The sequence below is a fragment of the Agelaius phoeniceus genome, chromosome 2 (assembly GCF_051311805.1).
Source record: "Agelaius phoeniceus isolate bAgePho1 chromosome 2, bAgePho1.hap1, whole genome shotgun sequence".
NCBI classification, from domain to species: Eukaryota; Metazoa; Chordata; class Aves; order Passeriformes; family Icteridae; genus Agelaius; species Agelaius phoeniceus.
Genome location: NC_135266.1, coordinates 110,156,463 through 110,169,372, shown reverse-complemented (window position 1 = coordinate 110,169,372; position 12,910 = coordinate 110,156,463). Strand labels below are relative to the sequence as shown.

General features: G+C 36.5%; 1 protein-coding gene across 1 annotated transcript in view; it reads left to right on the top strand.

Annotated features, from left to right (window-relative positions):
• The window catches only part of GBE1 (1,4-alpha-glucan branching enzyme 1), a 138,070-nt gene extending 126,197 nt beyond the window's left edge, over positions 1–11,873 (top strand). The window contains exons 15-16 of the mRNA XM_054627780.2: positions 58–175; positions 9,860–11,873. Of these exons, the coding sequence (XP_054483755.2) occupies positions 58–175; positions 9,860–9,916 (175 nt within the window). The 3' untranslated portion in view covers positions 9,917–11,873. The remainder of the gene's footprint in view (positions 1–57; positions 176–9,859) is intronic.
• Positions 11,874–12,910: the final 1,037 nt, after the last annotated feature.

Genomic DNA, 12,910 nt, shown 5'->3' with positions numbered 1-12,910 from the left:
TTGATTTATTTTCTGTTTAAGAGATAATTGGCATAGTTCCTTAACAGTTGCCTTCAAGTATAAAATCCTTCTTGATTCTGATGCTGGAGAATATGGAGGGCATCAAAGGCTGGACCACAGTACAGAGTACTTCTCTGAGCAATATCCTCACAATTATCGACCTAATTCAATTATGGTAAGTAAATTGTTTGAGGGTTGTTGGTTTGTTTTCATTTTACTTTCATCTATGTAAGTTTTGCAATTCTTTGGACAAATATGGAGTCCCTTCTAGTATTTGGGGGAAGGGGATATTTTAAATTTATTTTCTGAAATTAACCTTTGTCTAAATACAGTATAGATAACATTATGATTTGATTATAACCAATAATATTAATTATTTTTTTCTTTTTCAACCTTGCTTTTATATTTCCATGCACTTTTGCAGTGTCTGGCACATGGTGTTCCTTGCCAACATGCATGGAAACATACTAATATGCTTTTGAGCTGCTCTCCTTAATATTATAATTTGCTTTATTTTCACTTTATTTAAGTCAAGAGACTGCATCTTCATGCTTGCTTTGTTTAAAGCTCTGCAGAAACTGAATCTCCCTTTTCTGTCTTAAAATCATGTACTCTACAAATACGAATTAGAGTCAATCATGTGTTTGCCAACTGACTTTTTGCTCCTCAGTTTACAGAAAAACTTTGCAAAATGGAACAGGATTTCTCTGTTCACATCAAGAATTTCAAAGATTTCCATTCCTAGAGTGGTATGAATAATGGATAAAGAGTTTTCCACAAATGACCTGAGATGAACTGGGAGACATCCTTGCATACAATTTCTGTTGGCTGAGGTGGTTACTAATAAAACTCTACCTTTCTTAATTGCTCTTGAAATCAGAATCACAGTTAGCAATTTTAAAATGTTATTTTCCCTATTCCTTAGGTATATGTGTACATGTGCATGTATTTCCCATTCTTTCTGTATGCATTCACATCTGTGTATATGCTCACAAGCACAAGAAAATCAGATTCAGAAAGGCTGGAAATTAAGAGTTCACTGAAAAAAATTCTGAAATAATTTATATTGCTGAGTAGATTTTTATACCCAAAACATTTATGTGGATGAAGGGTATGTTTCTCTATGCACAGGTATATTGGTACACATGAACACCTGCAAATAAGTTACATTTGTAACATTAAGGGCTGGCAAAAATGGAGCATCTGCACTGATTTTTGTTGGCCACTCCCTTTCCATGGTTGAACAGAATATGAATTTCTAGTGTCACATCTGTTCTCATGAGATCTAAACTGCTGAGAATTATTTTCACTTCTAACCTCTGCCTCTCTTTCTTTCGTTGTATCCAGAGTATTGGCGTTTCTTTCATTTGCATGATTTAAAATATTTTCTTTACATGAAAGAATTTTTGTGCTTGGTGTAAAGGATCTTAGGAATGGGTTTTTGGGTTTTTTTTTTTTTTAAAGTATCTGCATGTGATAGTGCCTTCATAGTGTGGGTAAGTATTTGTGCTAATTTGAAATGAAAGGTCTGAGGTTTCATTCCTGAAGGTTATGTAGCAAATTACTGCTTCCAGAGCTCTTGCTTCGTGTGCCCAATTCAAATACATTGCCTGGGTGCTTGGAGAGCATCTTAATTATCTATCACTAACTTAACTTTTGCAAGCCAATTAACTGTGATTTGGAATGTATATTTCACATGTAGTTCATTAGATGGTGAGTGCAAGCCTTCCAAGCCAGAACCAAACGTGGCAGAACGTGAAGCTGTGGTTTGCTAGGAGTATGTGGAACATAAGGCATGTGGCAAACACAGCAGCAAATGCACTTTTGCAGCAAAAGCTGTGGCATGGCAACAGCACTTCTAGGTCAGAGAGAAACCCAGTAAACCCTTTCACTTGTGTCCTTCTGCCACCCAATTCACAGAGCAGCTCCAGCCAACCCCCCAGAGGATGCCTCTTGCACCAAATAAAGGTAAAGTACCAGTGAAAGGACACCGAGTAAAAGTGATCGAGGAAAAACATCTGGAAAACCTAAATTCAGCAAATAGGTCTTCATGTAAGAACTAGCTAAAGTTACAGTAAATGCCTCCAGCTGCTATTTTGCAGTAAAACAAAGATGTTTTATTTCAAATAGCAATTTATATCCAGGTTATTGGGTAATTTGTCCTGCTTAGAAGTTTCTTCAGTCTTATTTGTACTTTCTAAAATCCAACTCAAAAGTCTTCCCACCAAATTTCTTTTCAAATAACATATGCTACCACCTCAATAAACTCATGAAAGTTCTAAAGTTCTTTTCCTGTTGTTTAATAATTTTTCCTGTTTAATAATAATTCATAATTCATGAGACTTGAGTTTCTGGTTTCAAAAATTTTAGTTTCTCCTCCACTACAAACTTTGAAGGAGAAATTTTTTAATGAGAGATGAACCTTCCTTAAGGTGTGTGGGTAAACATTGTCAGTAAAACATGCCCAGAGGGTTGTGACAAAATGAAATCACATGCAATAATTCTGCTCTTCAAGTCAGGCTTTAATAGCACACAAATGTGTTACAAAAATAGAAGACTAAATGTGACATGATTCATTCTAAAAAAATCACCTAATAAAAGAAATATTCAAGGTGGCGTATCAAAATGAGAATAAGGGAGATATGAAATTTCTGGAGCAAAGAATCCTGGAAGAAGATGAAGCTTTGTAAGTTCTGCTGAGCATTTCACTGTACAATTTTCAGGCTTGTTTAGTAAAGCTCTTAGAGGGCCAGAATTCAAAATCATCAGACACATCTTGAAAACTCCATAGAAAATGCATAGAAATGCCCTTTGTAGTATGACTTATTTAAATAACTGTACTAATTTTTCCATTTCCCCGCTTTTTCTATAATGGATTGTTAACAAATATATGAAATGTACATAACATTCCATTCCATACATAACAAATATATGAAATGTACATAACATTCCATGCCATCAAACTTTCTAATAACAAGCTGTGAACCATTTTGTCGCTGTAGGAATAGATTCTTTTTACCCCTTTAGCTTAATTTCTATTTACAACTCCACTCTGGTATTCTCACAGTAGTCTTTTTAGAGATATATTTATGTGTGCTTTTTTGATGAACCCTTAGTCTTGCTTATGTCTCATCATCTCTTTGCAAGATGTAAATTAAGTGCTGCACACACATTTCAACCCCTGTCAGATCTTAGTGCCCCTTTTTGGATTGATTCATTTGCTGGTACCTAATTTGTGGTTGGATGTGAAACTTAGATTTGGGGCAGGGAGAAGAAAACATATAAATTTTTTAATAGTGTATCACTCAAAATATCTTGTTGGTCTTTTCTAAGGTATCCACCTCGACTGTGTTTTGCTGTAGGAAAAAACTAGCTATCAATAAGTGTCCTAGTGAATTTTTTGTACCACACCAAAAGTCTGGTTTTATATGAAAATGGAGGGGTTATACTTTCCTACATCATGCACCAACAGAAACTGAGAAATTTCAGGCTAAGTGGAGTATTGCAGAGGATGTTGTGTCACTGGAAAAGTAATATATGATTTATTGTGAAATGTAATTGCTTAACATATTTTGACATTTATAGATTTGCTTTTTTTGTAGTTCATTCCAATTAGTTAAAAAAATAAATAGATATTAGTGTAATCCTTTCCCCCTGTCCCCAGTGCTGTCTTTTCTGTTTCTCTATTTTTGGCATTCAGTGATAAAATCTTTTCACATTAAATTAAGGTGAAATTATATAGTTTATTTTAAGAATATCCTTATTACAGGCTTGAGTTTTTAACCTTGACCTTAATGTATATTATTGAGTGTCAAAGTGCAACTTCCTGCTTCCTTAAGTCTGTGGACAAATTAAAATACTCCCATAGATGGAAATGATCTAAAAGCATTTAGTGACCTTAGCTTTGAAAATATTCATTCAAATAACTTTCATTGTAAGGATTTATATATTGAATTTTAAGTGACTGATGTAATCTTTCACTGTTTTCTCCCCTGATATGCAGATATATAGTTTACATGAAAGAATGTTTGTAGTTAGAAATTTAACTGTTCAGACTAGGTGAATCCATCAGAATTTAATGCCACAAAGGTCTTTTTGATTTTTAAATCTTGATGATTAAGATGTCTAAATTCATTTGTTCATCTTCATTGAGTGTTTGACTTCTTAAAACCACCAGCAAATGTAATGTGAAGTTACTCTGTTATTAATTTTTTTTCATCCTGTCTTTGTCTTCAGAGTACTTGTTTTTCAGGGGTTTTTGTCTCTTTTTTAAGTACTTTTTCTCAACTTGAAAAAAGAGTACAGAAGGTAATAGAGAAGAAATTTTGAGACACACCCTTTGCAGTATGTCGACTTCTTTTTGCATAAATGAAGCGAGACAATCTAAGAAATTATTTTCTGCATATTCATGCTGTATAGCTGTAAATTGAAAATAAATTGGAAGGCAAAACTTCACATTATTTTAAGCATACATAGTTTGTCATGTGCAAAATCTACCAAAATGAAAACCAAAATGTGTGAGATTTTATATAATAAATTATAGTCTGAATGGGAGAGCTATCATCTATTTTATTCTTTGATGGTTAATTCTATTCTCAGAATAGTGTCTGTGTGTGAAAATTAGTGGTGATACAGGGACAGGAGATTGTCTAAAGTCCTCATTTTAATTAAAAGTTTTGGATGATGTTGGCACAGGCTCTTGTGACATTGCCTTCTGCATCTACCAGCTGCAATATGTTCTACTGAGTATTTTTCTGCAGTGCCTGATCTAGCTCTGAGTTCTAGTAATTCTCCCATCTGTTGCAAAATGACCTTGAAATTGTTTTTAGGGCTTGGTGTTTTCCAATCCTGAAAGTCAGAGGAAGAGTAGTTCATTGCAGTTCCAGCCAATTTTGGTTGTGCTTGCACCTGGTACTGAATTATTCTGACAGATCTGAAAGTAACAGTTGTCATTTGTAGAACCTCTTGCTTGTGGGTTTTTAGATATATTTGGAGATTGCTGTGTATTTTAGTCCTCTCCTGAAATATGTAAGGAGATATTTCTGCCTATAGCTGCTGCTGTTCACAGGTGCTTCCTACATGTGGCATTCCTGTATTCTTCTTGACTCTTTAAATCTCTTATTTTCCTAGAAGTGTTCTGGATATTCACAGAAAAAAAAAATAAAGTATAAGGAGTAAGAATTTGGCTGAAAAGATCTTACAGTCCTGGCCAGTAATAGTACCAGTTGTTTTGGTCCTGTTTGTGAGGTAGCCAGCATGAATAGACTATGATCTTGATAGGTAGTTGGTGGGAAAGAGGTTGATTATTAAAAATCATTATTTTTTTTTTTTTTATCTCTTTACTCGAGATACTGTTTTAGTGCCAGAAGTCTTGATCTCTGTGGGACTTGCCTAGTTTCAGACAGTGTAGCTGCCTCATATGGATATGCAGTATAAAAAGGTCAAAAGTGCCAACAAAATCCCATTTTGTATTTGCCTTATGAACAAGATTCCCCACCATCCTCTCTGCTAGCACATCTGCTGGTGAAGTAACAGCAGTTATTCCATTCCTGACAAGCTGAGAATAAAAAGACATTCAGTGATATTTTATGAGTAAACTTTTCAAGGTTAACTTTGTCAAAAACTGTCTTTGCAGCTGAGTCATCCTGTCTCAAACAGATTGGATGCTTTCCAATCCCCATGTTACACTCTTCTGTCAGAAAAGGCCTCATGAACCTTCCTGTGTGTGTTTTTAGGTGTCTTCTTGGCTTCCTAAAATAGTGGAGTTGGTGTGAACCTTAGAGGGCTTGAGGTTGTAAGTTAATAATTGTTACAGAGAGCAGGGGGACAATTCACTGAGATCCTGAGTGACCCTCCCTGACCTCAGAGCTCACCCTGCTCTCAGCAGAGAGTTTGGGTCTCCTGAGGCCCTTCCCAACATGGGTGAGCCTGGAGGGAAGGAAGTGGCTGGAAAGGACTTTCAGGATGAGCAGAAAGCTTGGAACAGAAGAGAGACTCTGAGGGTGATTTGATTGATGACAGTCAAGATGTGGGTAAGCTATGAATGAATTCTCCTTAGTGTTCTGTTCTTTGGGTTTTCACTTCTGTCCATGTTCATCAAGTGAGCCATGGGAAATGGTGAAAGAGACATGCATTGGGATAAAAATTGCGATCAGAAAAAGCAGGTTAAAAGAACAGAGATCAGTAGAACTGAAGCTGGTAATTGAAAGTGTATAATTCAGCAGCAGTATATGAAAGAATAAACTTCTGTGACACTCTTCCTAAGGTATGGAAAGTAAAAAATTACATATCACTTAAAGTATGTAATTTTTTGCTGAAGAATACCTAGGTTTCCTGTAATGGTTTTAATCAGGAAGCCTCTGTGTCTTTTTAGTACACTTGTCTATTTATAGATGGATATCTATATCTCAGGCTGTATACTATATCTATAAAATGAAGAGGAGAGGAAGGTGATTTTTTAAATATGCTGATAAGGGAAAAAAAAAAGGCAAAGGGAAGACTCCCCTTGACTTCCCTTGACAAAGGGAAGACTCAAAACTTTGATGGATAATATGGACAATACAGGAGTATGCAGTGCTTTTTTTTTTTTTTTCCTCAGACTCCAAGGGCAAAGTCTGCTTTCAGATAGTTTTGTGTGATGGTGCACTACTGAACATAAAGTAGCAGGGCAATAGGTTAAATAGGCTGTATGTAAGTGGGGTACACCCAGAGGCTTGGATGATTTCAGTGATGTGATTGCAAGGCTGGTGATTATTGTCTGAGAAAAATCATAGTGGTCAGGGGAAACTTCTGGCAGCTGAACCAAGGCTGAAAAGGAAGGCTGAGGGGTCTGTAGGGCAATTCCTCAGAAGACCAGAACCACTTCTTGCAATCTGTGCCCAGGCAAGTGGGTTACATGAGATGGGTCAGTCAGAAAGCCAACCTGGATTTAGCAAAGTCAGAGCATGCATGGTCAGTCTGATTGTTTTCTTGATGAAAGGACTCAAGCTGTGTGCCAAGGTTGCTCCAGTCAGTTCAGTAAGACTTTCAGCCTTGTCTCCTGCAGCATTCCTGCCTAGGAGCTGAGCAACTACAAGGAAGAGAAGGTTATTGGGTGGGTTAAAAACTGGCTTGGCCACTGCTGTTTGAGCAGTCAGAGGCTCTGTGTGCATCTCTTGACTGGAATCAAGGAGAGAGTCTTAGGAATTGTGAGGGAGATGATCCTGTTTAGAGTCTGGAGCAGTGACCAGCATGATGGGACAGAGCACAGTTGTAGATGACACTGAATTAGAGTGAATCATTGATCAACTGAATGTTCAAGGTCCAATCCAGACACATCTAGAGCTAAGGATTATCCATACGTTTATACATTCGATTATCCATACATTTATATATTTTGAAAGTGTCTGGACTCAAACATACAGTGAAATGCTTGCATTTCATCTTATCCTGTCAGCAATGGATTCCTGGCTTTTTAATAGTGGCAGATTGAAGCATATGCTTGGAGCACAGTTGACTTGGTACAATGGCTTGAAATAGTCAGTACGCTCAGGAAAAATATAGAGAAAATAAATTTAAGTAAAAGGGGGTATGTTGCTACAAGAGTGGTAATTCAGGTGTGAGGTGCTGAAAGAAAAGGAATAATATTTGAGTGAAAAGGCTGAGGAAGTTTTTTGGTTCAGGCTGTCAGAAGGAGTGGAGGGGCTGAAAACCCTGCTGGGATGCTGGACAGATAATCTTCCAGTTTTCACTTTATCTCAGGAAAGACAAGTGATCTTTCCAGCCTCACTGGTCACATTTTTCTTCCTCAGTCCTTCACACAGTGTTCTGAGTTCTGTCTATTTAAACAAGTGATGAAGCCAGAGCACATAGAATGTAGTATTTCTGGAAATATTGTTGGGCTGGAGGAAAGGAATAATAATAATGCTTATATACCTATAATACCTATTATTTGTAACAAGTAGTGTCTAATAGATGTGTCGTATTTTTCCTTTCAAAAAAATTTTACACCAGTGGAATGAAAAATTAATAATCTTATTTGTAATTAATCGTAGGCTTAATCAATAATTGATGTTTTTGCATTGTTCATGCCTTTATTGTTGCTTTTTGTAGCAAATAGCCTCAGAGGTGGTTACATGACCAATGAAATAAGATTAGGAGATAGAGCCATATGTGGCTTTTCTATGATTTAGCAAGAAGCCCACTAAGATAAAAAACTCTAAAACGTGTGTTTAATTTCCCTAGGTAAGGAAAAAACAAGTGACTAAAGTAATAAGCTGGCAGACACAGCTCTTCGTGTCAAGTGGAAAACATATCTGTCATTAGTTTAACTACAATCATCTGTGCAAGTTCTGAAATTCTGCTTAAACCAGTTTTAAAATTCTGCTTGTCAATTAGGTGGTTGGAGTTGGATGATCCGCACTGCTCTCAGATTCTCTGCTGATGTAAATTGACTTTAAAGGAATTGGGATAATTTACTCCTCCTAGGATCTGACACATTATTGACCAAAATATAATTGAGAATTGCTGTGTCCCGCATTAACATTATTTTTCCCCATAACTGAAGTAACATTTTACAAATTCTTTCTTAGAAAACTTATTTTTGTTTGTTCCTTCTCCCTTCTCACTTCATCATCCAAACCCAGAGCGCTGAATTTCTCAGTGCACAACTTCAGAATCTCTCCTTTATCTATATGTTTTGAGGTAGTTGACTTCATTAAGTATTTCCTCTCCTGCACCAGTTTATAGAAGCTATTTATCACTGAAACCTTAGGGGAAATCATTATGTTCGCTGCCTTTCAAGAAGCATTGGACACTGCTCTGTCTGATTCAATGAAGATCAGCTGTTTTCCTTTTTTTCTCCTTTTCCTAAAGCTCTTTGCTTTATTGCTTTATTCTGTTCTGAAAACAATGAAAGCCCTTCGTGCCATCAGGCTCTCGTTAGCAGATAACACAGTTGAAATTGCAGAATATTAGACATTCCACAGGGATGAAGGATGGTCCAAAAGAAGACGTTGTCAGAATGAAACCAATAATCTTCAATCTTGTGTTACCTTTTATAATTGCATTTTTATTGACTTGTTCAGAAAACACATTCATAGGCCTGACAATTGATGGAGTACCGTGTATCAAGGTAATTGGTAGATACCACATATCAGTCTTGTTTTCTGATTGTGACTCTGCTCAGCTTGGAAGGAATGTCATGTAAAATACATTGCCACGAGTTCTTTTGTGATCTATGAGGAGTCTTTTGATTATATGTGTTTGGGTATTTTTATGGTATTCAGGGGAAAAAAAGGGGGAAGAAAAGTGCAATCATCTAAATGGCTAATTTTGATTCTGTCCACTTTTGAGAGGGAGTTTTATTGCTCAGCCACTGACATTCCATAGGTGCCAAGAGTGTGAAGAATATGCTGCTGTGTCATATTGCTGGTATTTACCTGTATGAAATGACATCACAGGCCTTGGGACAACTTTAATTCACAGCAAAAGAGAGTTGCAGAACTTTGTCATTTATCACTGACCCATCTGTTGACCTGGATGTTCTCAGGTTTTTGAAACTGGTCATTGTAAGTCGTATGAGGCCCTCTCCTGGTAGCCACCTAAAATATATCACAATAAGCTGTTAAAAGAAAAATAGAAAAGAGATTGTAATCAGGCTGCCTTTAAAATTTTTATATTGTGTAATTCCAGTGCTAGGGACTAAGCAGTCAATAATCATTCTTTAAGTATGATATTTATACCCACAACAGTGCCCAAATGACAGATTTTTAACAGTTAAAATATGGGGGTTTTTTTCCATATGCTGTTTTTTAGAAATTGTGTCCTGTAAGTTTTCTGGGTGTTTCAGCTGTTCTTGTTCTTGTCATGTTTTTCCTAGGTGTACATTCCAAGCAGAGTTGCTCTTGTGCTTCACAACACGGACATCCCAAAGTGAAGTTCTCTGTAACCACCACAGAAGAAGCAAGTCACAAAGAAGTGCTGATACACTGTACTAGTACTAAGTATAACAAAACTTGCTCTAAGGAGGCTTTCTGAGGCTGAGTATAGTAATAGTAGGTGTTTAAAATGTAAGATTAATATTCACATGTAATTGCAGAGGTCTTGACTTGCTAGACCCTCTTTTGAGGAAGCTTTACAAAGAGGCAGAAAGGAAAATGTTGGGTTTGTAGTTCTAGTAGTACAAAATTACACTTAAGGTGTTGCAAAGCAGCAGGTATTCTCAATTAAATTGTTGTTTACAGAATTTTATCAGGAATGGTAAGAGTGATCCTGCTCCAAAGTTTGTAATTTCTTATAGCCTCATTTTGATAGTGAATTCAAATATTCATTATGTATTAATGCTTCTTACTAAAAGTAAGTAGTTTGCTTAAATGAAACAGAAGTTTTTGGCTAAAAGGCAGCCTTAACGGTTTGTGGGACCTAATTTGAGGCTCCTCTTCTTCAATGAAGTCTAACATGGAATTAGAAATGCTTATCCAAATGGATGAGAAGGTCCTCTGAGAGTCTAGTACTTTGCCATGTTTTATTTAATTACAAATGCACAAAAATGCTGGGCAGCAAAACGAGCAGGCCGATTGAGTGGGGGCCTGCTGATGCTATTGTGTGTGCTGGTCGTCTGCTCCCACCCAAATCACTTAGTCTGAGCATCTCACTTGCTAGAGATGGACAAAAATGACACAACTATTTTATTTAGATCACTAAAATGTTCAGTGAGAAGCATGTTTTGGTCTTAATGCAACAATACCACACTGGAAGAAGTACTTAAAGTGTAGTTCTTCCCACTGCATATATTTCACTAACATCAGGACCTTGCAATACTGATTTCACTACTTGCAGAAGCTGCCTTTCAGCTTGGAACATGATGATGTTCTTGCACTTTTATAACTTTTGAAACATTGCTTCTCGTGAAGAAGCAGTCTCAAAATTCAGTGATCAAACTAAGGTGGTTCTTTTTGATTAAAATTAAGATAGTTAATTATTGGAGTGCTGCTAAGATAATTCAAGTGAGTTTATTCACAAGCTACAACTTTTTTGTAAAGAGTAAGATTTTGTATATTTGAAAATGTATTGCAGAGTATTCTGGAAAATTAATACCAAATTAACCAGACATGCTTTATTTTGTTCCATTTATTTAAAAACATATTTGAATTGGTTCTGAAATGAATGTCTTTTGTACCAATCTGAATTTTCTAACTTTTAAAGTAGCCAAAGAGGAAGATGTCCGTGACCATTTCCAAGTCATAATTTTACCCAGTTTCCTTTGTGAACCATTATGTAAACTACTGAATAGTTGGTGCCAGCACTGACAATCTATTCACAGCTCTTGGAATGCTTACTTGTGGCTTACTTCTTAAGCAAAATAAGGGATGGAATAATGCAGCATGATGGAAAACAGTCTTTTGCAGAGTTCACACTGAAAGGGCTTTGTGAACATCCCCTGTCTGATATGTTCTGTGTGGCAGAGAATGTTATATTGCAGTTGAGTACCATAGGATCATGCTTCATTTTCCTCTACACCAGTTTGATCATTGTTTGGGTGTGGGCTAATAAAAGCATTCCTGTTATGCTATGACTTTAAATAAAATACACTGAACTGGTTTAGCAACTGGAACTGATTATCTTTTTTTTCCCCCAGATTGTTTTCCTTCTAATACAGAGCAACTTCTAAAACATGTTATATTTACACTGTATTGATCTAATATGTTTTATAGGGTGGTTTGTTTCCTTTTTTTTTTTTTTAATTTTATTTTACTGGCACAATTCCAGGTTTCAAAATGTAATGGCAAGTGTCTGTGTCAAACCTTTCTTCAAGAGAAGGAATAAATGTATGATGTGAAGTATAAACTGTAAAATCACCATGCAAAATAAACTCTTGAGGAGGAGAAAACAAATGCATATATGGTTTCATTCCTTGGATTGTAAAATGATTTTACAGCAGTCTTAACACTGAAAGACAGATTAGACTTTGCTCCATCTTAAAATGGTCTTGGTCAGAAGCGTTCATAATGAGATTGGTAGAATATTTGACCTATGCATATTTTCTTTAACATAATGATAGATTAAGAAGTGAACAACAAAATTTTCAAGATGAACATGTAAACACAGAAGGCATAATAATTAGGGCTTTTTGAAGCCCACCTCTGCATTTTAATGGTGAGTGTACTACTGCCTGTCTTGTAAGACTGGGAAATTTTCCCTTTCAACACCCATGGAAAGCCAATTTTTTCCTCCTGCTCCTTGAATATTGATGGAATCTGAAGAGAAATTAATCTTTCACTTTTCTTCCAGTGACACACTGCAACCAAGGCCCCTCGTTAGAGTCGTTTACTGAGGTTGTCACCGTGCCTGGTTGAAGCCTGGCACATTCTGAGAAGAAAATGAGCTCCAGAAGTTTTTTGCTTGGCCACACCTCAAATCAGCTCTCCAGAGATACTCAGACACAGTGAAGGATAAACTCTTTAAAGATGACCTCTTAGTGTACAGGACTGAGAAGAATCTATATTTCAAGGTTTGGAAATGCAGACTTCCCTGTCACCTGGGAATTCCTGCTATCCCTGGCCCCAGAAGCTGTTGCTCCACAGTTTCTCTAACACATCATGAAAACTCAGGCTCACCTTCACCTGCCAATTTATGTGAAAAGTCAGGCTGACCTTCCTCTGTCTTGCACTGTGTGTGTGCAGGGTTCTTTGCACTTAATAATTCAAGTTACTCTCCAGACCAGGGGGTTATTGTGATAACAGGCAGGCATCCACTACACTGGTGTGTTCTGTGAGCAGTGAGTTTTAATTTCCCCACTGTTTTCTCCTCCTCCCACAACTCAAGCTTTACTATCCTTAGGTTTTGGTGGTTTTTTTTGAAGATGAAGAATGGAGCCAATATTTAAAATTGGTGAGTACTTCTGGAAAACAAATTTAATTGGAAAAAATTC